Genomic DNA, 26,957 nt, shown 5'->3' with positions numbered 1-26,957 from the left:
AAGTGAAGACGAGGGGGGGGACCCTTGGGCAGGGTCGTAGGTGGTTTCTTTAAGAACTCCAAAGTGTGTCCTCTTTCTACTAAGTCGAGGACTCACCGGTCCGATGTGATGTTCTGCCATTGATGGTAAAAGGCAGGGATCTTCGCGCCCACAGGGAGGAAAGGATATTGGACTGGCGTCCGACCTAGCTCATTGACGTTTGTTTGCATCTCGTCCTTGATTGTTTGATCTTCGTCTCCCTCCCTGATGAAAGAAATTACTGGAGGTAGACTGTTGGTACGATGACTGGTAATAAGGTTGTTTGTACTGCGTTTGGTATTGCCTGTTCTGTTGATTATGGTAACTTCCTCTATAAGAAAATCCACGACCCATTGCTCCTCTAAAAGAGCCTCTCTTGTATTGCAGGTTACCAAGCGATTTTGCGGGGTCAGTATCTGTTTTGATGGCGAGCAAGGCATCATCTATGTGCTTACCGAAGAGCAAGTCTCCGTCGTAAGCCATATCGAGGATTTTTGTTTGCACCTCAGATCTGAAGGAGGTTGCTCTGAGCCAGCCCTGGCGTCTGAGCACCGCAGCACCCACTAACTGACGACGGAAATTAGTATTTGCGATGTCTAGGGCGCAATCTATTATTTCTAAAGCCACCCTCTCTCCTTCAAGCAGTAGCTTACGTGCCTCTTGTTGACGATCCTTCGGTATAAATTCAATGAATTCAGACACCTCTGACCACATCTGTCGGTCATAGCAGGGCAAGAGCAGGGCAAGAATCGCAAGAGAATTCGCTGCTTTGATAGAGGATGCAGCATTGATGGAAAACTTCTTGCCTATTAGGTCCAATCTCCTACCCTCTTTGTCCGGCGGCGTCGATATTGGAGTGGACGGATTTTTGGATCTCTGTTGAGCAACCTGGGATATCACAGAGTCCGGACGTGGGTGGCCTACCAAACAGGATGGAGTTTCTGGTGGTGCTCTGTACTTTTTCTCAATACGAGGAAGTACTGCAGGGATGGAAGCAGGTGTCTTCATAAGTTTAAGACCTTCCTGCCAAATAAAGTCTATAATGAGTATGGCCCTGGTAATCCTCCTATATCCCTCTTTAAAATCGTGTAAAAAGCAGTCCGACTGCTCAATGGTAACTGGCAGTTCAAACCTTGTAGCAGCCCTTTGCATGATATTTTGAAAGCCGCCAATGTCCTCCGGCGGAGGATAAGAGGGTTGTGGCAAAGGAGGCGAAGGCATGGGTATTACGTAATCATCCCACAGATCCATAGGAGTGTTGTCTTGAGGCCGCTCCCCTTCCTCTCTTCCCTCTTCATCCGAAGAGGAAGTATCCCGACTCTCTTGTGGTGCGGTTTCTGCAGTGTGTCTAGGTGACACTGGAGGCTGCAGAGGAGGAGGGGCAGGTACGTCCACTGGTACCGGAGGTACAATTGGTTTGGACGGTGACGATGGGAAACTTTGGCGACAGCCAGCCAACATGACTTGCAAATCCTGTATCAATAAAGGAGGGAGATGACTTGTCTCCTCCGAACGTGGAGGTATGTATGGCTGTCTATAGAAAGGTGTAGACAACTTCTCTTGGTAGTAATGCTCTTGAATATCTTCTTCGTCCTCTTCATCCTGGCATTTAATATGTAACTCGGATGGATTACGTGCAATCTCAAAGGGACCCTCATTATCTCCGTCATCCTCCTCAGACTCCTCCTCCTCCACATATGTTTCTAAAATCTGCGATGGTAGCAGTGGAGAAATATTGGAGTAGTCTTGCCTATGATAGGTCTTGATCTGAAAATGAGTATAGGCCACAGGTGAAACATGAGACACCTGAGATGGAACAGGCCAGGGTCTTGATGGCGGAGTCTTGGGTATAACTAGACTCATTGTGGATTTAGGCGTCTTAACAAGCTGCGTTGAATGCGGCTGGCTCATTGGTGGAAGTGGTGGAAGTGACGTCGACGAGCTCATCGTCTATGGATTCGTCGTCGACGGTGGTACTGTCGATGGACTTTTCGTCGACTGGGCCATCGTTGACGGGGCCGTCATCGATGGGGTCTTCGTCGACGAGGCCGCCGTCGATTGGGTCTTCGTCGACGAGGCCGTCGTTGATAGTGTCTTAGTCGACGAGGCCGTCGTCGATGGCGTCTTCGTCGATGAGGCCGTCGTCGATGGGGTCTTCGTCGACAAGCCCGTCGTCGACAGGGCTGTCGTCGATGGGGGCGTCATCGACGGGGGCGTCGTCGATGGATTCTTCTTAGAAATCTCGTCGACGAAGAGCCCGTCAACGAGATTTTCATCGTCGACAGGCTCTTCGTCGACGATGATTTTGAAGTCGACGGGGCTTTTGTCGTCGATGAGTTCGTCGACGAAGAAATAGTCATCGATGCAGTGGTCGTCGACGATTATTTTGCGTCTTTAGGCACTAAAGATTTTTTAGAGAAAATCCTAGCTGATACAATAGGTGAGGTAATGGCAGATGTAAATACCGTCACAGAAGAGCTTGAGATGGCAGAAGTCACAGAGACTGTGTGAGAAGACACCAGAGAGACTTAGCTTGGGTTTTACTCACAGTTTTAGATGAAGATCCTGGCGGAGAAACTGGAGATTCAATAGGAGGAGAGGATGACCTCCTTGAGGGTTCGGACACTCCATGAGAGGATTTGTGTTCTTTTTTCCTCTCAGGAGAAGAGCTATCCCTGGATCTGGCTCTTTTGCTGGATGTTGAAGCTTTGTCATCATCTGTGGAAGATGATTTAAGCCAAAGTAGAACCCTTGCCGCCTCCCTGTCCCTGATAGTTTTGGCAGGGAAGGTGCGGCAAATTCTGCAATCCTTCACAATGTGAGAGGGATGCAGGCAGTAGATGCAGTCCTTGTGCTGATCATCTACATGGGCCCTCTTCTTATCACAGGTCCTGCAGGCCTTGAAAAGAGCTTTCTTCTCAGACATTCTGAAGAGAAAAGTAGAAAACTGAGTAGGCACTCAGGGAGACTCCCTTCCACACGTCGTGCGGTGAAAATTTGAGGAGAACTGCCTCTGCTGGGAAGGTTCTAGAGGGTGCTGACAGCTGATTGGTTGGAACTTCTTTTTCAGTTCTTTTTATATAATGAGGTAGATAGGCTGCTAAGTTGTGGGCCTTGTTGGGCCTATAGTCTTTCAGCCTACTACAAATAATTTTCTAAGGCACTGCTATTGTATATGTTATTACCGTGGGACTCCCGCCTCGGCGACAGGGAATGATTCAGGCATGTGAATCTATGAAAGATACCCCAATAATGGATACGTTTGTGTAATTGCACTTCACAGAATTACACTCACCCTTTAAAAGCATAAAATAATTGAATTTGGAAATATGTTATGTCATAGAAATCCTGAAAAGTCCTGCTGATGTTGAAAGATTCTGAGTGATGACGTTCAGAAAGATGACCGTAGGGTCTAACAATTGTATACGTTTGTAAAATACTTTTCACAGGTTCAAAAGAATTTACCTGATTGTAATTAGGAACTTGCTAGACCTTAGCCGGGAAACGTAGAATTAATTGTGACCAGGTATCCCACAAGTTTGCAGTTCTGTTTAGCAGATTTTAGTGAAAGCACTTCCCTTAAAAGCCCTTGAAAAAACAGAATCTGTTGGATTATCAACTTTCTTGGAAATATAAAGAAGAAAGGAAAAATACACCAGCAACTGTTACTAACTTGCAGATGTGTCAAAAACTGAGGGGCTTAAATTTTGAAGAGTTTTCTTTATCTCAGTACAGGAGATCAAATAGACTTCTTGACAATCTTGTTGGCCGAAAAAGAAATATCTAGCCCCATGATACAAGACTTTCTGTTAAAAGAGGGATAATTCTAACATAATGTAAAGTCACCACAAACTATATAAAACATAATAATCAATATGTCATGGGAGTCACTTAACAATTAGTAAGGAAATAGTTTTAAGACTATCTGGGGGAACCTATCTTGAGTTTTGTCACTAAGTACTCTACTTCTCAACAGGTCAATAATTAATACAAACAACCTCAAACAAATGTGTGAGGTGGAAGGGAAAAAAAGGTAAGGAAACTCAACATGTATAGAAAGTTGTTTAAGAACCCTCACTCACCAACCTAGTGGTGACATGCTTCATCACTGGGTTCCCACTGGAAAGACCTAATGTCTTTCCAGTGTGCTGCGACGCCTGTTTACAGCGGAGCTGGTTCTTGTGTGTGTTGAGGGTGTGCGGAAGCCAGATTGTGCTATGTAATAAGGTGAAAAATTATTAAAAAGTGCAAAATCGTGACTGTCAACTATTTTATTAATAGTCCGATCTGCACTGGTTAAAAACAGATATAAGTGGACTCATGGGTCTGTGGGGGATCCTGAGTGGATGAATTCCATCCACTCAGGATCCCCCACAGACCCATGTCCTCACCACATCTTCAACAAAGCAGACTCCGTCATAGCACCGCACCTCCGAGACGTCATCAACTGCTCATTCAACTCCGCCACCTTCCCGGAAGACTGGAAACACGCTGAACTCACTGCCCTTCTGAAAAAACCCACAGCGGACCCCACCGAACTCAAAAATTACCGCCCCATCTCGCTTCTTCCATTCCCGGCCAAAGTCATCGAGAAAGCTGTCAACAACCAGCTCGCCGCCTTCCTCGAAGCCAACAAATCCCTCGACCCCTCACAATCTGGCTTCCGAGCAAAACACAGCACTGAGACCGCCCTCATCGCAGCAACAGACGACATTCGAACTCTACTGGACAATGGAGACACAGTCGCCCTCATCCTCCTTGACCTCTCTGCAGCATTCGACACAGTCTGCCACAAAACCCTTTTACAACGCCTCAATAACATCGGAATCCAAGGAAAAGCACTTGAATGGATCACCTCGTTCCTCACCGGAAGAAACCAGAGAGTCCGCCTTCCACCATTCAAGTCTGAGGCCTCTGAAGTCATCTGCGGCGTACCACAAGGATCCTCACTCAGCCCCACCCTCTTCAACGTATACATGAGCCCCCTCGCGGCCATCGCACGCCAACACAACCTCAACATCATCTCTTACGCGGATGACACTCAACTGATCCTTTCTCTCACCAATGACCCCAGCACCGCCAAAACTAACCTACACGAAGGAATGAAAGAAGTTGCCGAATGGATGAAACAAAGCCGTCTGAAACTGAACTCAGACAAAACAGAAGTCCTCATCTTAGGTACTTCCCCCTCTGCATGGGACGACTCCTGGTGGCCGGAAGCCCTCGGAAAAGCACCCATCCCGACAGACCACGCACGGAACCTAGGCGTCATCCTGGATTCTTCACTCTCAATGAACAGACAAGTCAGCGCCGTATCCTCTTCCTGCTTCAACATTCTTCGCATGCTCAGAAAAACATTTCGCTGGATCCCCTCCGACACAAGGAAAACAGTCACCCACGCTCTGGTCACAAGCCGACTGGACTACGGAAACCCCCTCTACGCAGGTACTACCGCAAAACTCCAGAAGAAACTCCAACGAATCCAAAACGCCTCAGCCAGACTCATATTAGACATCCCACGCAACGAACACATCTCTGGTCACCTTAAAGACCTCCACTGGCTACCCGTCAATAAGAGGATCACTTTCCGACTGCTTACCCACGCACACAAATCACTCTACGACATCGGTCCAGAATGCCTCAACTCACGACTGTCCTTCTACACCCCCTCCCGCCAACTACGTTCTTCCAGCCAAGCCTTCGCCACTGTACCTCGCATCAACAAGACCACCATGGGAGGCAGATCCTTTTCATACCTGGCTGCTAAAACATGGAACTCACTCCCCGCTTACATTCGCCTTACCCAGAACCACCTAGCATTCAGAAAGCAACTCAAAACGTGGATATTTGACAAGTAATCCTCCTCCCCTCCTAAGCGCCTTGAAACCCTCTGGGTATGCAGTGCGCTATACAAATTATATGACTTGACTTGACATAGGGTTAGTCTAATTTATTAGAGACCCCTAGTCCACAGTGAATACAGTTTGGTCGACATGTTTCTGCTTTTAGGAGCCCGAGTCGCTCAGCTTTCTTCAGGACCATATAATGTGATCCTCCGGTGGTATACACGCCCTAAGGTGCACCCTGCCGTGAGGATATAGTGTGAAAAAGAAGACTTTTTAAAAAAATCTTATTATACTTACGGCTCAGAGCCCTTCTAAACCAAAACAGCAATTTGCTAGAGTCAGGTACAGGAGGAAGGTAATTTTCTATCCTCATGGGCTAACGCGGTGAGGGGTTTTCTTCACGTCGCATTTATGTATGCTGACGACTCCCCGCAGACTACCTAGTGTATCACCACCGCGGCCCGGTTGAAACCGGGCCGCGCTGGTGATAGACTAGGTAGTCACGAACTAGGGGTCTCTAATAAATGAGACTAACCCTATGAGTCCACTTATATCTGTTTTTAACCAGTGCAGATCGGACTATTAATAGTGGGAGCACAGTGATGAAGCATGTCACCACTAGGTTGGTGAGTGAGGGTTCTTAAACAACTTTCTATACATGTTGAGTTTCCTTACCTTTTTTCCCTTCCACCTCACACATTTGTTTGAGGTTGTTTGTTTCTCTTTCACTCTTCTGTTGTTTAATAATAGTTTAGTAGGGGTTTGAGAGTGAATAGCCACACCCTTGCTCTCCCGTTGTTAGTTTACAATAATTAATACATTAATTTAAATTTACACTGGCTAATATCTAAATTCAAGGACTTGCTTTTGGGTGCTTATTGTCACATAGTATCATGGTAAAGATCAGGTTTATACATACACACACACACACACACACACACACACAGTCCCAGCTCCAATGCAAATATTAACATTTAAATTAGTAAGATACATGATTTACATGGAGAAATGATGATATGGAAGATGTTGCAAGGTTGCATGGCTTTCCCCATTGTGAATTGTAATAATTCTAGAAATCTAAATTATGTACATGCAGTCATATTCCTGCACTCTTTCACTCCAATGGCAAGTCTGCAGACCAGCCAAAGAAGCTTAATGCTGAACGGATGAAACACTGTTAATGTGGCTCATTTATTTGTCAGCTGCATTCAACCACTTTGCTGTCTTGATTCAGAAACACTCATACAAGGTCAGCTGAGGCATTGCAACGCACAATACAGATTTATGCTAATTTAAGCAATTATTGTCTCTAAAGCCAAAAATACACATTTTGGTTATTTCTTATTTTTGTTGGGCTGACATTTTTCATTGATAATCTAATCAGACTGAATAAACACCAGAATAATTTAAGAGAAGAAAGTACACACTCTACAAATATATATATATAACTGCACTTTATTTTACAGCAAGCATAAGAAAATATGCAAAACAGTTGAGAATCAAATAATGAAATAGTAAAAAAAATAAATATCTTTTATGATAAATTTGCTGCTTTTAACTTAAAAAATGGCACAACTGAAAAAAAATTAAAAACATTTACAAATAAATATAAAAACAATGATTTGCTTTCTGGCACTTAAGAGGAAGGCATAGTAACAGCGTAATTGGTATAGAACCTTAAGTATAATACAAGATCATTCTTATTAGAAAGAACATTAGGAAAAACAAAATGGAGTATTAAGTTTTCATTTTCAAACATTTACTTCCAAGCTACTTAGGTATGTTCAGTGCATTAAAAGTACTCGTAATCCATTACCATAAATATACAATCAAGCCGTATTGTTAAATAGCAAGATCTAAATGTATGCTGTGTTCACTCCCATGTATGTATATTTTGGGGATTTAACCCAAAATGTCTTACAATCTGTGCATACGTGTTGTCTTTATTAATTCATAAGTACTTAAAAAAGAACTATCTAGAGTGGTGTCACAGAAATAAAAGTAACAACTGTACCTCTTAAGGAAAAACAGGCAGTCACAAAGTGCCTGTAATTTTAATGAATTTGGTCCACATGCTCGATAACTAGTGACAGTTCAAATAAATGTTTCTTCTTGAAGACCTCTAAAATTGACGAGACAGCATAGTTGGAAATAGTCTTATTGTGTAGCCCTCCTCACATCCCTAATGCTGAGCTCGGCCATATGGTAAACCAGTATGAACTGTCAATTTAAGTGAGGTAAAGTGTAGTATTTTATAGTAAGTATAAATGCCTGAGGCACGCCATGTAAGCCTATCATGCCACTATAGAAGGACAGCTTACTCTGGGGCTCCATTACCAAGAATCAAGATTCTTTATCAACTAAGGGAAGAAATTACTAAATAGGGGAGTCTGACCTGTAGATCCCTAAAGTGAAGCCTCAAGAGTAAGTAGTTGGTTCGCCTATCTACAAATGAGATGATCAATCGGAACAGAAATATTGACCCATGGACAAGCAGGTGGAGGCATTTTACAATATTGTACTGTTTTATTTCAGAAGGCTTTTTGCATTTTTTTTAAAGAATGCAGGAGTTACCGCAATCTTAGTGTCCAAAAAGAGGCACAAAAAGTAATCTCCAGTGTGCTGCAAAACACTAATTGCATTTAACTTCCCTTAAACAAATCTGTAAAAAAAGCAGCTCAGAGCTTGTGTGAGAGGGATTGTTTTTGTAATCATATTTGTTGCATTCTGGATATTTTTCAAAACTCTATAACTTAATCAACCCAAGAAAGATATTCAGGGGCCAGCAGTACTTTAGGAGCTAAATCTAAGAAAATAATCCAAATTATGGTTTTTTTCTGCTTAAAGGATGAGGAGAGTATCTCAGCCACCAATTAAGTACATGGGCATGAAAATACAAGCTTCAGAAATAAAACACTAAAACAGAAACAGACCCCGTTCATTTAGGCAGTCAGTCAGATGCCCTCCTGCATTTTAGCAAACATGTTTCCTTTATTAAAAAAAAACCTTTTAAACCAATTTAGAAATAAAAATCTAGTTGACTTCTCGTTTCGGCTCCAGACTATGTGACAAAAGGAAGATCAGATTGGAAAACATGTTATATACAGTAAAACACGTTTATTCATGACATCACGTGTCACAGATACTTAGACAGAACGCAAGACGCTTTTTTCCTATTGAAAGGTATACCCATTACTGTTTTCTCACAGATGGAAAATATCAAATTTTTCAATTCCTTATGAACCTAACAACTTGTCTGTTTTAGAATGCAGGCCAACACAGATTTTCATAAAGAAACTACTTTTTGAGGCTGCATTATACAAAAAGAATTGCACTTGAATACCAGCTGAACCATGCCAACTGTATATTGTGTGGGTTAGTAAGCACCATACTTCATAATCCACGGGCATTACATTCCATGTTTACAATAATACCCTAAACACAAACCTAGAACTATATTCTTAAATGGAAATGCCTGTTTCTCATAGTACTACCATACCTTAGTTCCTCACCAACTTTTTATGTAACAACAATGTAAAAATCTGACACCAGGACTGGCACAAAAATTATGATATTTTGCATTAGGACAATTATACTTGGCCCTTGATGTCATCAACCTAACATATACTCCAACCAGACCGAAGAACTCTACATATTTTTCTTCTGCAACATGTTTGGGCATTACTACATCATATGTATTGTCAACACAACCAGGAAACACCCTTTACTGGAGGCAGATGTTTTTTGTTCTTTTTTTAAAAATGATAAAATGTCTATCTTTTTCATCCAAGTGAGTTCTGCCTTCTTAAATTGTCACAACATTTGGCTTCTTTTTTTGGGTTCTTCCTGCAAATACTCCTAAAAGATAAAGAAGAAGAATAAGTCAGCTTGTTCTCAATCACAGTTCAGCTCGTTTAATACCAATTTCACATAGTGCTAGGGAACATACGTGTGCAAGCAAATCTACAGATTGATATATTATGTTTACCCGTAGTTAATGTAAAAAATATGAAAATGTACATAGTCCGTAATGTATTTCCGTTTAGGACTATGAAAAATTTTGTTTGCTGGGCATACTATTTTTCATTTCACCTTATTTTGCCTTGTTAGATCTGTTTAGAACTATATATACAATCTGAAAGTTAAAGCCTCAGACCCCTGCACAGCAGACACTCCTTTCATTTATCGAGAGAATATTAAAGAGATACTTTTGAAAAGATTTATCATGACAGCAGACATTCAGGTTTCTTTACACTTGACTCAAGAAAGAAGTGTACCTGCAGTCTCAAGCAAGAGATGTACATGCAGTCTACCCACCTTCCCTCCACAATCAACAAGCTTTCATTTTGCTTGGATTCTGTAACCATTAACCTATATATATCTCTAGCAGGCTACAGATGGAAAAATCCTATAAAAGGACGGATTCCCATCACTCACTAATGGTGACATGCTTCATCATCTGGGTCTCCTCCTAGTGTCACTCTAGTGGCACTAAGGGCTGCAACCCTTTCAAAAGGAAAGGGGAGCTTGTGGATGTTGTTTTTAGGGCTAATTAAATTATAGTGATAAAACACACTATGGGGCCGATTATGATCGCGGACGGACTTGCGTCCGTCCGCGATCACGGAGGAGGAGGAGGGGACGTCCGCATGGGCTGCGGAGTCCCCTCCTGTGCGATTAGGATGTGACCGCCACCCTGGCGGTCACATCCTCTATTTTTAACATTGCGACGGGTGCGGCTTCAAGCTGCACCCGCGGCAATGTTAAAAATGCAGTCATTGCATTTGCATGCAGAAAGAGGCAGGCACCTCGCGGTGCCTGCCGCTTTCTGCATACAAATGCAGGGGGGTGCCATAGGTACCCCCCATGTGCACCACCCACACCCCCTTCACCTAGGGGGCCCGCAACGGGCCCCCGCAGTGAAGTTACATATGCTTTTCCACGGCGGAAAAGCCGCCGCGGAAAAGCATGTTTTACATCCCATCCTAATCTGGTTGACGGTGTCTGAGAGACACCGTCACCAGATTAGAGCTTTTCCGCCGCGGTTGTAAGCCAACCGTGGCGGAAAAGCTGCGGGTAGAAACCAGGACCCACCAGCCATCCTAATGTGGCGGTGGGTCTTTGGCCGGCCTCGGGGCCGGCGGTGGCTTCCGCCGGCCCAGAGGATGCGGAAAAACCGCAATCCTAATGAGCCCCTAAATTTGGACCTGCACATGTGAGTAATCGATTTGTATGGGAGTGCTAGGTGCAGTGCGAATATAGTGTGAAATGGTGAATTAAAATTAACTGCTGAGAGAAGAAACTTTTATTAATCTCTCTCAAAGGTCAAACCTAAAAACAGTGCAAACCGACAGTTTTCAACAAATAGCTGTCTGGATGTTATTTGTTGAAAACTGTTGTTTTGCACTGTTTTAATTCACCATTTCACTATATCTTCCCACTGCACCTAGCACTCCAACACAAATCGATTACTCACATCTGCAGGTCCAAATATAGAGTGTTTTATAGCTATAATCTATATAGCCCTAACAAAAAACATCTGCGAGCTCCCCTTTCCTTTTGAAGGGTTGCAGCCCTTAGTGCCACTAGAGTGACACTAGGAGGAGACCCAGATGATGAAGCATGTCACCACTGGTGAATGATGTGAATCCGTCCTTTTATAGGATTTTTCCTTCTGTAGCCTGCTAAAGATATATAGGTTAATGGTTACTGTTTTTAGGCCTTTAGTTATTCTAACTGTGTTGCTTAATCCCAGGGATACTGTTGTGTGTATTTAGTATTATATTAACCACCTGACTACAAAGCTTTTCAGTCCAGCAGTGCTGAGCATTTCCATGGACATTTCGGCTAGTTCATCCTTTATTTAGCCTTCGTACTTCCGTCCCCACGAAAAGGCATCCAGGGAAAATGTGCAGTTTCTATCTGCCTCCTCTTTGTGAGACAAACTAATGAACTGAATAAGTCGTCATTTGTGTTGATTGCGCAACTTTTTACCAAATAAACTGTTGGCTAAAATGACATTTTTTGTGAGAAAAGGTATACAGACCACAAGATTTTCACCTCTAAAATTTTACCACTACAAAATTATTATAACGTAGAGTTCAGACTTGTCCAGTCTGAAAGATTAACAGAAATTGTATGGTGTCCAAAAACCAGGCTAAAGGAGAGCCATCAACTGAGCTAAAGGAAAGCTATAATTTATTTTAAATCTACGTAAGAATCTTGAGTTTGGGGTTTGGAGTCATTTGTACAACTCACAATTTTGGAGAACCCATATTTCTAGTCTGCATCGTAAGAATCTTCACTGAAGTCGTAAACAATTGGCGGGTAATTATCCAAGTGTGTCTTCACTGGCTAGTCATATGATGCAGAAACTATTTATTACCATTGTTACAGTGGGGGAGTGCGATCCTCACCACCCAAGGCTTTGTCTATTGCCCTTTCCCACACTCAATGTATTAAACTACATATTACACAGCAAGGCAAATTATAATGCGGTGCTTAACCCCTATAAGATACTACGTCGACCCTATTATTCACAAAAAATGAGTTCTTCGCAAATTTCTCATGAGAACTCTTTCTAATTGTCAACTCCCTCTTTAGGATGTGTTTCTGTTCATAACACTCCATCTCCCAAGAGCTGTAATGAGATTTCTCGCTTCTTCGCCAAAAAAGTGTCTAAAATGTATGACTCCTTCCTGTAGGATGCTAGAGACTTTCGATGCCAAGAAGCTCGTTTTGATGTCTTGGTTTCTCTAGCCAGAGTCTTCCCTCCCTAGATCCCAAGTCAAATCTGGGTTTCCTATGGATCCGGCACACCTAAAATCTTAGCTCAGGTGAGGGAATCCATTTGATCTGATCTGCGCAATTTGACCACTATCTCATTTATTATGTGCTAAATACCCATGAAATGAAAGCATGCTACTGTGCCCATTGTCAAAAAATTCTCTAGATCCAGTGCAGACGGAAAATTTGAGACCAATTTCACTGCTGCACTTTTATTGCAAAAATATGTTAATACGCAACAAACTAACTTGACAGTGACCAATAATATGTTGCCTCGGTCTCAGTCAGGGTTCTAGGCTCAGTACTCTAAGGAGTCAGCCCTATTGTTAGCCTCAGAATCTCTTAGACGTTGTGCAAACAGGGGAAGACAGCAGCATGAATAATGCTGGACATCAGTGCAGCATTCAACACCTTTTAGAGCAGCTATGGGACTGCCGTGTGGGGGGTTGGGCTCCGAGGAGCTAGCCTCCTACCTCCATAACTGCACCTCCCAAATGGCCCAAAGGCCTTTTTCCTCAGATACGCTGCCTCTGCTTCAGGAGGTGCCCCAGAGCTCAACGTTTAGCCCTACTTTATTTTAATCTATACATGCGCCCACTGGCAGAGATCGAGCGACACAATGTTACTATTATGTCTTATGCCAATGATGTGCAACTTCCCATCACCCTTTCCCAGGAAATGGGAGGTGGGGCGGCACAATTTAGATCGTGCTTGCTGGCGATGGCAGGGTGTATGACCAGTAGGTGCCTCAGACTTAATGCCAACAAAACAGAGGTCCTCATTGTTGGTAAAATCCCTCTGTCTAGACCTCCGCCTGGTGGCCTGAAGTGCTGGGTCCTGTCCCAGCACCTACGTCAAAGTTAAAGAACTTGGGAGTCTGGTTTCACCTTCAGCTGACCTTTGACAGACAGATAGCTTGTGTTGCAAGAAAATGCTTTAGTACCTTAAAGACTCTAAGGAAGATCAAGGACCTCCTTCCTTTGACCGCCAGTTTGACTATTGTAATGTTCTCTATATAGGGGCTGCTAAGAGGATATTGCACTAACATCAGACCGTGCAAAATACGGCTGCACGTTTAGTGCTAGAGCGGTCTAGACGTGCGCCTTCTGGTCCAGCCCCAGCCAAATTGCAAAGGCTTCCTCTAAGCAAGAGAATTTCTTTCAAAGCCATCTACTTATGTCACAAAAAATGTAATGGCAGGGGCCTGCGGTATTTGTCCTCCTTGGTGAAAACTTATCACCCAAGCCGCAGTCTCGGGTCATCTACTGCCAAGAAGGCGGTGGTGGTGGTTCCCTTTGTAGAAAAAAGCCCAGATTGGTGGCTGCTCTTGGCTTTGGAGCAGCCATGGTGTGGAATACTTTACCTCCCTACCTCAGGATGGAGTCTCTGGAAACAATTTTCTGTAAGATGCCTAATATTTGGTTACTCCATCTGCCATAGGGTAGGGCCTAGATTGGATATCGTACTGTTAGTAGTCTCTTTTCAGTTTTGGTTTGTTAGCTCCCTATTAGGCTAGTTTGGCTGTAGGTTTGTGGGTCAATCTTAGCGTGGGGGCACACCTATTATTATTGTAAGAGAAAGAGTGTGTCTCTCTGTGCATATATGCTAAAAAAAAGCCAGGTTTCAGGCACCCATCATGGAGCTGGTGCAACCCAGGTGGTCATAAGCTACCACCTAATATTTCACAACACAGCTGGAAACAAGGAGAAAGCGCACAGCACTGGGTTGGTCTATTCTCAATGAAAAAGACCAAAGTGGTTCTCATCACAACAGGAATATTGGTCATAAGACATACATGGTTTGTCGGCATGGTGAATGTAAGTAAAGGACTACCATCAGTAATCAACAAATGACGAGGCAAAATCCTTACAGCAAGTTACACCTCAACAACCTTCTTTTTACACCATTATTCAAAGATACTTCTACTTCTAGCTATTTCTTTAAGTACTGTTGGCCCTAAATTTTTAAATGTACAATTTCATGCTTGGTTGACAAAATTTGATAATTATACAATATTTTATTTTGGGAGTTCGGAACATGTTTAATATAATCCACTCAATGGGGTATAACGAAGTCTCTTTTCAAACCTAAAACTCCAATTATTCTGAGAATTTGACTGATTCAGCATTCAGAAACGCCTTTCCTGCACATCTAGGTTTAATGTAGGTGAGCAAAACAAGTTGTCCTTGAGATCCATACATTTCCAACATGGTGTGCAAGTACAACAGCTTTCATTTTTTTTTTTTTTTTTTTAGATTTTCAAAGAAACAGAGGGCATCAGGAGAAAATAAAACAGAATACACAGTTTGGGAACACATGTTGATACAAAACAAAAAAGAAATGTAAATACATTAACAAATAAATACATAACACAATTTGACATAGACTGATAACACAATTACTGAGATAACCAATCTGCGAAAGGAGCCCAATTCTTAGATGCCAATAAACGCCTTCTCTTCCCCCGCAATAGCATCACAGATGACTCTAATTTGTGCCATGCAAGCATCCTAGCTTTCCAATGGATAAAAGTGGGAGTTTCAGGATTTAGCCATTGCGATGTAATACAGAGTCTAATCATGGCCATTGTAATAAACAAGAATGCAGACAAATGCTGTGATCTTTGTGGGCCAATTGAGTATTCGTACCCGATTATTATTAACTCCGCTGAAAGCTTAACCGGGATTGAAAGAGTTTGATTAAGAAAGCCTTCAACCTCATTTAAAAAGGGGCTTAAGTTTGGGCATGAGTAAAACATGTGTATAGCATCAGCGGGGCTCCTTTTACATCTAGGACAGAAACCGCCACTAACTGATCTAAGAGTCCCCCAACTGGCTATTTTTGCAGGAGTATAGTACAGATTGAACATAGCCATATAGCTTTGAGTGCGAAGTGAGCCGGAGACAAGAACAGATCTGGCTAGTTCAAGTGGAATTTGCAGATCTAGTGTTGGGATACCAAATTTGGTAGCCCACTTTATGTTCTGAATTGATAAATCGTCCGGGAGCTCTGATAAAAGACTTTGATATAGAGTACCAATTCTAGACTCCTTACGAATTAATTCAATTATATTAATTTTGACATACAAATTAGGATATCTAGAGATATTCTTATCGAAAAAGCTCCTTATCTGTAGATACTTGAAAAAATAGCAAGAGGGTAAATGAAATTTCTCCTTCAAATAAGAGAAAGGGGCCAGCTGATCAGAATGAACTAAATCCCTAATTCCCTTAATCCCGGAAGACCTCAATTTCCTCATCATACCATCAGAAAATATTGGAGAAAGCAAGGCAGAGGCATCAAATGGGGTATAATAATTCAGTTTTGGGATAGCAAGACGAGAGCGAATTTTCTGCCATACAGAGAATAAGGCCCAACAAATCTTAAATTTAGTTTTTTTGAAATAACTGGGTTCCAGCACGTGTGTCAATACCCCCTTGGCAGCATCCCCAAGTGCTATTTCATATATGGATGGGGACATATAAATAGGAATCTCAACATTATCCCCTAAAAGGGGAAGGCCAAAATGTTGGATTAGAGCGGCCCAGTAATAATATGCTAGGTTGGGAACAGTCCAGCCACCTCGCTCCTGGGGAAGACATGTCCATTTGGCAGCCCTTCTCGGCCTACGATAGCCCCAAAGAAACCGTTGACATATTCTATCAGCTTTCCCCAATGTTAAGTTGGATATTAGAAGTGGGATGGACCTAAAAAGATATAAAAACTTTGGAAGAGCAAGCATTTTCAAGATATTACAACGTCCATATAAAGAAAAATGTAGGTGGTCCATTCTCTCTAGTTTCCTATGTAAAGAATCAATTACCGGAAGGTAGTTTAGATCTGGAATCTGCTCCACATCCGCGGAAATCTGAATCCCAAGATATGTAGCCTCTATAACTATGGGAACCTGGGAAGAGGACATATCTTTTGATTTAATTATTTGGGTCTTTGAGATGTTAAGCTTATACCCAGACAAAGAGCCAAATTGAGCTGCGATTCTCTCTAATGCAACGAAAGATGAGCCAACATTATCAGTTAAAACAACAATGTCATCGGCATATGCTAATGCCTTGTAGTCCACTCCGCAGACCCTAACTGGGGTGATCTCCTGGCAGTTTTCGATCAAATTCAGGAAAGCTTTCAGCATGCACTGGAGATGTTCCAATTCTATATCTTCTTTCCATGTAAAGAGATCCTGTCTTGCGTGCAAAAACACATTTGATATGGTCACCCCTACTAGGAGCTTTAGTAAAAACATAAGCAGAAGTACACAGATTTAAATGACCAGAGGATCAATAGCAAACTTTTTTATTTTAAGAAAAGGTAAGGTTTAACTTGAAGTTAAAGGGTTTTAGTCCATGGCAGTTATATTTCATGTGATGCTAATGTGGGTGAGGCATTTGGTTTGAAGCACTTGGAGATGATTTCAATCAAGACTCATCAGATTAAAAACAAAAGGAAAAAAAAGTAAGAGGCCTGAACTAGAAAAATTAGTAAGCACTTCATTTAAGTGATACAATAAACAAGTTACTTACCTGTACACTGTGTTTCTCCAGAACTGATATCTTTCATAGATTCACATGCTTGAATCTTCCCCGCCGTCCTGGTGGGAGTCCCACCGTGATAACAAGCAGTGCCATATGTTAGCATTGACAACCAGAAAAGTTAAGTGACATTGGTAACCAATCACATTTCAACCAATCAGAGCACAGGCCCTCAAGCACTGTTCCCCAGCAGGGTCACCATATCTCAGATTCCAAGCACGAGTGTAAAAGATGAATGTGAAAGGTGTTTGGAGTGGTGAGCCCCAATTGGGGGAGGGCGGGTCGCATGTGAATCTATGAAAGATATCAATATTAGAGAACCACAGTGTACAGGGAAGTAACTTGTTTCTTCTCCAGTATTGAATCTTTCATAGATTCACATGCTTGAATAAGATTAGTAAGCAGTACCAAGCAAAGAAGAGGTAGTGGAATGGAAAATTACTCCGATGAAGAAAATGACCTCACTTAAATGGTAATTATGCTAAAACTAACATTTCCTTCTCCAGATATAAAGTTATGTTTTAGGTTTAAAGTTTTATTTGTAGTAAACAACAATTCTTTATCTTATTGACAAAGGCGACGTAAGATTGCTTACCCAACAGCAGTGCTTTCCAAGAAAAATCCCAACAATAATGCTTAGTGAAGGTATGGATATTAGATTGCATTGCTGCTCTGCAAATGTCCGGTAAAGAAACCCCAGCAAACAGGGCTGTAGATGTGGCCACATTTCTTGTGGAATGTGCCTTAACCATTGTGGTCAATGGCCTTCCTGCCTTTTGCCATGACAAATCAATGGCTGCAGATACCCATTGAGTTATACTGCTCTGTGATATAGTGCAATTCCTTCTAGCCAGGGAAAACACTATTAGTAGTTGGTCGGATTGTCTAAAAGTCTTTGTTCTCTCCATATACAACTTTAAACCTCTTCGGACATCCAAAGAATGCTGGACTTTCAGTTGTGGTCAAAGGATTTTTAAAGAATGTCGTCAAAACAATTGGTTTGTTCAAGTGAAACGAAGTTGGAACTTTTGGAATTAATTTAGGAATAGTTCTCAGTATCACCCTGCATTCTTTCAATTGTAATAAGGATTAATTAACCATAAAAGCTTGTATTTCACTTATTCGTCTAGCGGTTTCATTTAGACCTTTTGTGTAGGTTCAAAGGAGTTTCTCATCAGCTGTGATAGAACTATATTCAACTGCGGGTCACTGGAGGACCCTTTACTGGAGGATAGGCTCTGAAGAGACTTTTCATGAATTCCTTGATCAGTCCATTAGACCAGAGAGAAACCTTACCTCTTAGTTTCCGAAATCTTTATTCAACTGCCAGATTAATTTTTATTGAATTATGAGCCAGACCTGGCCTTGCCAGGTGTGGTAGGTAAGGTGCAATCCATTCTGGAGAGGATGTACAAGATCGTTATTTGAACAGCAAAAGCAAAATCTTTTCAATTTCTCTTTATAGAATTGACTAGTGGCATCTGCTCGAAACGGCTCTAGAAGTGCCTTACATTCCTCTGGTATTCAGTGATCCAAATTCATTGTTATGAAGAGGCAAGCTGATAAGTTGAGAGACTGTATCTGTTGATGAATGATCTGACCTTTGTTCATAGAGATGAGGTTTGCTGGTGATTAGAGCTGAATAAAGGACATTCGGACAGGAGAAGGAGCTATGTAAACCAATAGTGCCTTCGACACGCTGGAGCTATCGCAATGAGGCAGCACAGTTCTGGATTTATTTTTAAGGTGTAAGCAAACATTCCTGTCCAGGTCAAAAGAAATGTGTTTCCACATGAGTTTCTCTGAGGAAATTTGCTTGCGAACATCTTGCATTTTTTCTTCTGAAGAGTTGCAAAAAGATTAAAAAAATTGAGATTCCCCATTGTCTGAAAATTTGTAGTTACTATGACAGTCTAAAAATTCGGCTCGGGACTCTGCCCATTCGTTTTCCACTACAGGAACATGCTCCACTTGTAAGGAAATGTGAATAAGCAACCATTTCCATATTTGTTGGGCTTGCATGGACAACAGCTTCAATTTCGTTCCTCCCGGTTTTATGAGATGGAACATGGTTGTGGACCAAGACATTGCATTGGGTATTCTGGGAAGAAATACTTGGAACCTAAGAAAACTGCCCTCAACTCTAGGAGGTTGATGTGCATTCTTGCTTCTTGAGAAGATTATTTGCCATGAATCTCCAGGTCTTGAAGATGAGCTTCCCAATGTCTTAGGGAAGAGTCTGTTATTATAAAGGGAAGATGTGTTGGGATGAAAGACAGGCTGGCAGAAATATTTCTCATCTTCCCCACCATGCCACCGCTAGCCTTATAGTTGGAGTAATGTTGATTGGGTCTTCGAATGTTCACACTGCCTGAATCCATTGCACATCCAATTGTTCCTGCAACGGTTTCATCCTGAGTCGTCAATTTGGAATGAATGGGGTGCAAGACAACAATTTCCACCATTGATTTGAAAGTCCAACCAGAATTGATAGAGAATGCCAATATGCGTTGAATTCTCTCTAAGTTTGGATAAGCTTTGGCAGCTTTTGTATCCAAGATTGCTCCAAGGAAAACAGACGTTCTGGATGGTGTTAGGGATGACTTTTATCGGTTTAATTTTAGACTGAAAAGTTTAAACAACTGAAGACAGGCTAAAGTACATCTTTTTGCTGAGCTGAATGATGAGCCTTTGATAAGCCAGTCGTCCAGGTATGGGAACACCTGGTGACCGTTTCTTCTAAAAAACGCCACCACAGGGATTATGCATTTTGTGAAAACTCTGGGATCCCGATTGAAGCCCAAAGGAAGGAACTTTGAATTGGCAATGACACCTTGCCACCCCGAACCTTAGGTACTTCTGATGCTTTGCATGTATGAGGATGTGGAAGTACGCATCCAGGAGATCTGGTGAAGTCATGTAATCTCCTGACTTTAGTAGCTGTAAAATCTGTAAAGACAGCATTCTAAAAGGCTGTTTCTTTATGTATGTGTTCGGAAGTCCTAGATCCATAACTTGTCTTTTTTCCCAGACTTTTTCTTGATGAGGAAGACATTGGAGTAGAAGCCCTTGTTCTGATATACAAGTGGACCTTTTACTATTGTACCCTTGGAGACAAGTGACAGAATTTTCTTTTTTAACAGAGCTAGATGCTGATGAGATCTCGTGCGGCGGGTGTCTGGGAGGCTTTTGACCAAATTCTAGGCTGTGACTGTGCTGTATTACATACACCACCCATTTGTCTGAAGAGATGTTCTTCCAATGATTTTAATAGGTGGAACGTTCTTTGTATTGATGTTCCAGTCAGGAGACTGAGGTGACTAGTGGCTGCAAATTGTCACTGTTGTCTGGAGGCCTCGTGGCCTTTTAGTTCAGTCAGAGGTGGTCTATGAGCAGGCTTTTGTGAGTATGCCCCTGTTGAAATTGGGGATAGTGTTGATATCTATAAGCTTGGTAAGAAGCTCTGGGCATAAATTGGCTTCTTCATCCGCTTCCCCAAAAGGTCTGAAAACAACCCTGTTACAAAGTTCCCAAAGAATGTGCCGCATCAGTGTCTGTTTTAATAGATTGGAGGGCATCATCAACATGCTTTCCAGAAAGGTTTTCACAGTCAAAAGGCATTTCTAATATTTTGGCTTGCACTTCAGGATGAAAGGCAGTGGCCCTCAGCCAACCTTGCTGACTTAGAACTGCTGCACCCGCCATCTGTCTGAAAGCTGAAGAGGACACATCTATTGTTGAATCTATAATTCCAGATTAACTTCTCTCATCTACCTGTAATATTTATTTAGCTTCCTTTTATCCTCAATAGAAATTCCTAGGAAGGCTTCCATATCTGACCACATCTGCCTGCAATACCTTTCCAATATAGCCAGCATGTTAGATGCTCTGATAGATGTCGCTGCCATTGCTGAAAACCCCTTACCAATATTATCCAGGCGCTGGCCTTCTTAGTCCAGAGGTGCTGAACACAGAGTAGAAGGATTCCTGGACCTGCTTTAGGTCGCATGCATCACCATAGAATCTGGACATGGATGGCCTATTAAACATGTAGGCGCGACCTTTCTGATGCAGTTTATTTCTTATAAAGTCGAGAAACGACAGCTGCAACAGAAGCAGGATTCTTCATAAGTTGTAATCCTTCCTCGCAAATGTAACCAGGGAACTGATCTAACAGATCTGATCTAACATATTTTCTAGTTGAATCCTTAAAATCGTAAAGAGAGGTAGTGTAGAAGCTGCTTTCTCTGGAATTCTCTAGAGATCCTTGTTGGTGTGGGTGGCTTCTAGTGGGGTAGAAGTTGCCAAATCATGAGTGATCTTGCCACTGGCCTCTTCGTGCCCCGGAACCTCTGGAAGAGCCTTAATGAAGTATGAGGCGGGTCAAGTGCCCCCTTCCACGACCAGCCCCGGCAAAAACCCGGGGGGGGGGGGTAAAAATCTTCTTAATGGAGGCCTGGCTCTTGTCTAATGAGTTAAACGGGACTAAAATTTGCAGAGTTTGTGAATAAAGGGATACCCAAAAAGATCCCCTTGTACAATGGGTCCCGCGTCGGGTGTAGCAAGTTTCCCCAGTTTAGGGTCTATTTTTATGGGAAGGGACCTAGATTTTCAGTGGAAATCGCGCAATTGGTGTCTCCTAGGAGAATAATGGCACGCTGAGCTCAGCCCGAAAGGGCCTCATGGGAAATCAAGGCACACAAGGCCTTAGCATCCTCAGCCATGCCCAGGATTTTGGATAAGGGGCCTAATACATCCAGAAATGTATCCTGGCATCAGCAACAGAAATGATCATTCCTCTTCTTGGGGTCCAGGACATATTTTGCCAAAAAGGTAGCCATTCTTACATCTATCTTGGGAGTAACGGCAACTTTGCCCTCCATAGAGGGGACTTCGCCCAAAGGCGACTGAGGACCACTTTGTCGAGAGGTTTCCGCAAGCTTCCAGCCACATATAATGCACCCTTTGCCGCTGGGGTCTATTTTTCGGATGCAATAACGCATGTAGATCCAGCATATCGGAGTATGGGTCCTGGGAGAAGTTATCCAGATTGGGCTCCCTGGACGGAACAGACGGAGAGGCCGAAGGCCACCAACGTCTATTTGGCTCTGGTTCGCCATCTGAGGCATTAGAAGAATCGTCCCTGCCCAAAGGTTCAGAAGATTGGGGCGGGTCAGCAAAAGGAGGAATTGCCCCTCGGAGGTACTGGAAGTTGGGGAGGAAGGTGGGATAAGGGGGAAGGGGTCTGAGAGACCATATCAGTCTCTTAAGCCGATCAAAAGTGTCCAGATCGACACCAGGGTCATCAGCGTGTTTACGCTTACCTTCAGCTGGTGGTGTAGGTGATAGGCCTGGAGGTATGAGGACCTTTGGAGGGAGGGGTTGCTGGCATAGTGCTGCAATTTGTGGTAATTTCCTCTTCAAAGGTGCCACTGCTTAAGACACTGCTCTCTAAATGGAGGCATCCATGATGTCACAAATAATTATGGTCTACTTGTAGGTAAGTGATTTCCTCCTCTTCCATGTAATCATTTGCAAGGTTCTGCATGTTAGGGGCTAATGTAGGCTGGGGTGGCCCAGACACGGTCTAAGCAGTGATATACGCCTTACAAGACCTTGGATTAGTGTACATAATACAGGGGAAATCCCAAGGGACCCCATTTTCCCTGTAGGCTTAATGATGAAAGACTTAAATGCAATCCAGGTCATGTCCAAGTTATAAGCCTTATTAGCAGCTGTGTGCAGACCCACACGGGTGTTCAGACTCCGGGCGCAGGTTCATTATGGCCAAAGAATGAAGAATGAGATAGAAATTGCTGAAGAAAACAGCTCCTAATTGTCAGAGGCAGCCTGATGAGCGTCACCTTTCAAACGAAGTGCAATTGGTGTTCCGGCTGCCACAGTAGGTTGGGCATGCAGGATGCGAACAGGAGGAAGTGAGCGGTGTCCCCTAGCGGTGAGAAGATCGCTTCGCGCAACAAGCCAGTAAAATTGACAAATTTAAGCGCCGTGGAGGAGTGACGAACGTTCCAGCGGTTGCGCTGCTAGAGAAGCGTTTTGCTATAACAAGCACAAATTGTATTTAACAAACACAAAACAATTATTTATATCAAAGTCAGTCTTATAATAAAATAACGATCCAGGAGTCTGAATGCACTTGACTATGGGCTGCTGGGACAGAGAACAAAGAGGAGGCAAGAGCAGGGACCTTAAAGGGGCATGCATGGAGTTGATTGGATAAACTGTTCTTTCCCCAAGGTTTCATGGGAAATATAATTTGGTTATGTTACTGTGTTCTTAATGGCTGCTAGAATAAAAAGTGAAGGTAGACCAGCCTAATCCTCACCTACGGTCCAGACACAGATTTGGTTACCAATGTCACTTAACTTCTTTATGGTTCTCAATGCTTATACATGGCACTGCTTGTTATTACAGTGGGAATCCCACCATGACGACAGGGAAGATTCAAGCATGTGAAGTTAGGAAAGATTCAATACTGATGTATTGTTTCCCTGAAAATGAATCGCCACGAATACCACATTTTCACACTAGATCTTTGTGTTAGTTTTTTTTTTAAGTACTCTGAATTTTAGCACCAGTTAAAAAAACCTCTTGATCTTCAAGTGACCAGGCCACAGATTACTTGGATTCAAAATCTTTAAAGAATAGGGGACATACTTGGAACTGATAGGAGTCACAATAAATGAAACAGCTAAAATGTTCACCAGAAGAATATCTGAGAATTTGTACAGATAAAAGCAAAATGAGATCTGCCATCAGGTATGGATTTTGAAACACTATTCATAAAGGGGACACAGACTGCAGTCTCCATCCAAGATATTTGAAAAGCGCTAGAAAAATATTGAAAGGCAAACGATTTTGAAGTTGGAGGCAAAAAGCGTGATATGTACAACTGTGGAAGACAAACACCAGATTCAACCACTGCCTTGAGAAGATACATTTTCCACCGCAGAAAGTAAAAGGGGAGTGTTTAAGGACCTAATGTACATTCCTCCCTAAAATTCTTAGGTCAAGACGAAACAATGCATATGGTCTCATGAACCACTTACATTAGAGGGTTCCTGATCAAAAAGTCACTGAAACTGAAAACATCCTTCTATTTTGGACCAAAACCTTCACCCAGGCTTCATCATAAAGTTCCTCCTCACATCACTTACCAAGGTTAAACTGTGTGGGCTACAAGTACCTGAATCTGAATGAGCCCTCCAATGTGACTGGTTTATGAGACTGTGTGCATCGTTGTGTCTGGACTCAAGTAACTCTCTCCAGCATTTTAATTTTCTATAGATCAACTTGCTCCACTGCAAAAGATATAAACCTTCTAAACAGAATGGAGTAGAAGAGGGCTCCCAGTACGAATATAAGTTGATGCCACCCATGCAATAAAACGCATTGTTTGTGTAATATATATTTATTTACTCAAAAAAAACAAAGGTTATAGAGCTGTTGTAGTTAGGCTGAAGTTACACTTGTACAAAACCAGTGAAATTCAGCAGTTCTAGTTAGCTGAGCCAACTCTAACTCAGGGCCCCTCTTCAATGCACTGCTTATGACACCTCACATATTGCATTAATCATGACATGGTCAGAGACATCATAGCTGAGTATGCTAAGACTCCATGGGGGGAGGGGGGGCACCCCTCCTTACTTGACATGGGCCTGCAACCCTCCTCGCATTTTAGAGTTTGGACCCAGGACAGCGGTGGTCTGTGGCAGGGGCAGAGAGGGTTCTGCGATGCCCCTCAATATTATTGTAAATCGCCCCAGGGAGGTGGCAGTCCCTTGGGGCAGGGGGTCCTCGAGGCCCCCCTCACTATATTGAAGAGCCCTGGGTAGGTGGCGGTCCCCGGGGATGCGGACAGGCCCACTCACATTCATCAATAGAAGTGCCCCAGAAAGGTGGCAGCCCCTGCGTTAGAAGTGCCCCAGAAAGGTGGCAGCCCCTGGGGATTTGATAAGCCCTAGAGGGAGGATATATATATATATATATATATATATATATATATATATATATATATATACACACACACGTTTGTTTTGGCAATAACTTTGGCGCCGTTTGATGAATCTTCCGGAAATTTAAAAAAAAACTTCAGCTGGTGTGTTGAAAGTTTTTGAATGATCCGTCAAGCGGGTGCTGAGAAAAAAGGGGCGGGCCCAAAACACGTTTTCCTCAAGTTATGTCTATGGGGATTTTTCATTTTTTGAACACTACAGCCCGAACGTAATCACACCAAATTTGTCAGAAAGCTAGATGTTGGTTAAGAAAGCGTGTTTTTGTGATTTGGTGGCAGCCATTTTCTTTAGCATTTTTTGTGGGACTCTGCTTCAAGCCAAGTCTCACAAAACATTTTTTACAAAAAAGAAGAAAAGGGGGCAGGGTTGAAATACTCCGACCCCCTTGGCCTCTTGGGAAGGTTCCACAGGGACCACATATGGCCCAAAAAAAGCCTTACAAAATACATTTCAGTGGGATACATGGATCCTGCCAAAAAGCTTTAAAAATGATGTGCGGGCTGCCGTGCTTTGTTTGGGGGTGGGCCAGGACCGAGGCACATTGTAATAAAGGAGAGTGGTGCATGCCACCACTTCCTGGGGCTTATCTATGTACCGGGGACCACCACCTCCCTGGGGCTTATATATTTCAGAATGGGGTGGGTGGCTCTTTGACCTCCCACCCCAGCCCCAGGGACTGCCCCCTCCCTGGGGCTTTAAGTTTAAAAAATGCAGGGGAGCATGGCCTCTCGCAGCTCCGGGGGCTGTACTCTTACCCATCCATTAACACTTAAAAACCTGTACCCTCCTCAATACATTTAGCTATTATTAAAATAAAAAAAATCTCCCTGCATGAGAAGTCCCGCTTTGTAAATTGCCAGAAACTGACATGAGTGGTAATTACCTGTGTGGTGCTGGCTGTGTTGTAAATATAATGCATGGTTATTTCCACGTAAACATTGCGCACCCCAGGGGCAGATAAACTACTAGCCTAGGAGTAGCCAAGTAACGAGTAGATCCTAGAATCCTTAGTTGAATGTCAGAACTGAGGAAAGATGAAAGGAAACACAAATGGGGAAATCTTAAAACCTTACTGAAGGATTCGAAGACCATGGAGCCAGGTCAAGGAGACCCATAGAGCTAAAGATAATCCAACTATGGATTTTCCCATTTAGGGTCCCTTTGAAAGGGTGCCAAAAGACATTAGGACAAATCAATCTAAGAAGGCAGGGATGGCATGGTATTTCTAATAAAATTCATCAGGTTTACAATGATAAAGAAAAATCCTATAGAGACAGCCTGGATGGACTTAATTCAAATCCAATAAAGAGAAGCAACTGAAAAGTTCTTATGTTGCCAACTAGAATATTACACTGGGGAAAGTGTGTGCTCTAAATTGCAGCCTTGGTCAACAGTCTATGGAAGAAGTCAAGGAAGCCACTTAGGCACATCCAGTAATTCAACGACTAAACGAAGAACTTTCAAAAGCCTTAGCTCCGAAGATGCTTTATGGAAACTGGTCATTTTTATTTCAGTAGAAGCATTTAACAAACGCTTGCTACCAAAGGGGAAATCCAGAATCTAACCAAAGTGCTACTAAGGCAGCACTCTGATGCTACTCCGGTATCCCCAAAAGCAGCCATACCCACAGCATTGCCACTAGAAGTAGTGCACACATGATGAAAAGTTTAACCAAGCAGAAAGGAAACACATTGCGCAAATCTTCCAAGAAAGGAGATTAAACATCT

At 42.7% G+C, this 26,957-nt stretch overlaps 1 protein-coding gene across 11 annotated transcripts in view; it reads right to left on the bottom strand.

Annotated features, from left to right (window-relative positions):
- Positions 1–7,303: 7,303 nt before the first annotated feature.
- CCP110 (centriolar coiled-coil protein 110) overlaps positions 7,304–26,957 on the bottom strand; it is a 429,539-nt gene continuing 409,885 nt past the window's right edge. For all 11 annotated transcript variants that reach the window (XM_086940777.1, XM_086940775.1, XM_086940778.1 and 8 more), the window contains one exon: positions 7,304–9,722. In XM_086940777.1, coding sequence (XP_086796903.1) covers positions 9,670–9,722 — 53 coding nt within the window. In that variant the 3' untranslated portion in view covers positions 7,304–9,669. The remainder of the gene's footprint in view (positions 9,723–26,957) is intronic.

The sequence above is a fragment of the Lissotriton vulgaris genome, chromosome 10 (genome assembly GCF_964263255.1).
Source record: "Lissotriton vulgaris chromosome 10, aLisVul1.2, whole genome shotgun sequence".
NCBI classification, from domain to species: Eukaryota; Metazoa; Chordata; class Amphibia; order Caudata; family Salamandridae; genus Lissotriton; species Lissotriton vulgaris.
Note: the sequence above shows the minus strand (reverse complement) of the source record. Positions and strands in the feature narration are given on the sequence as shown.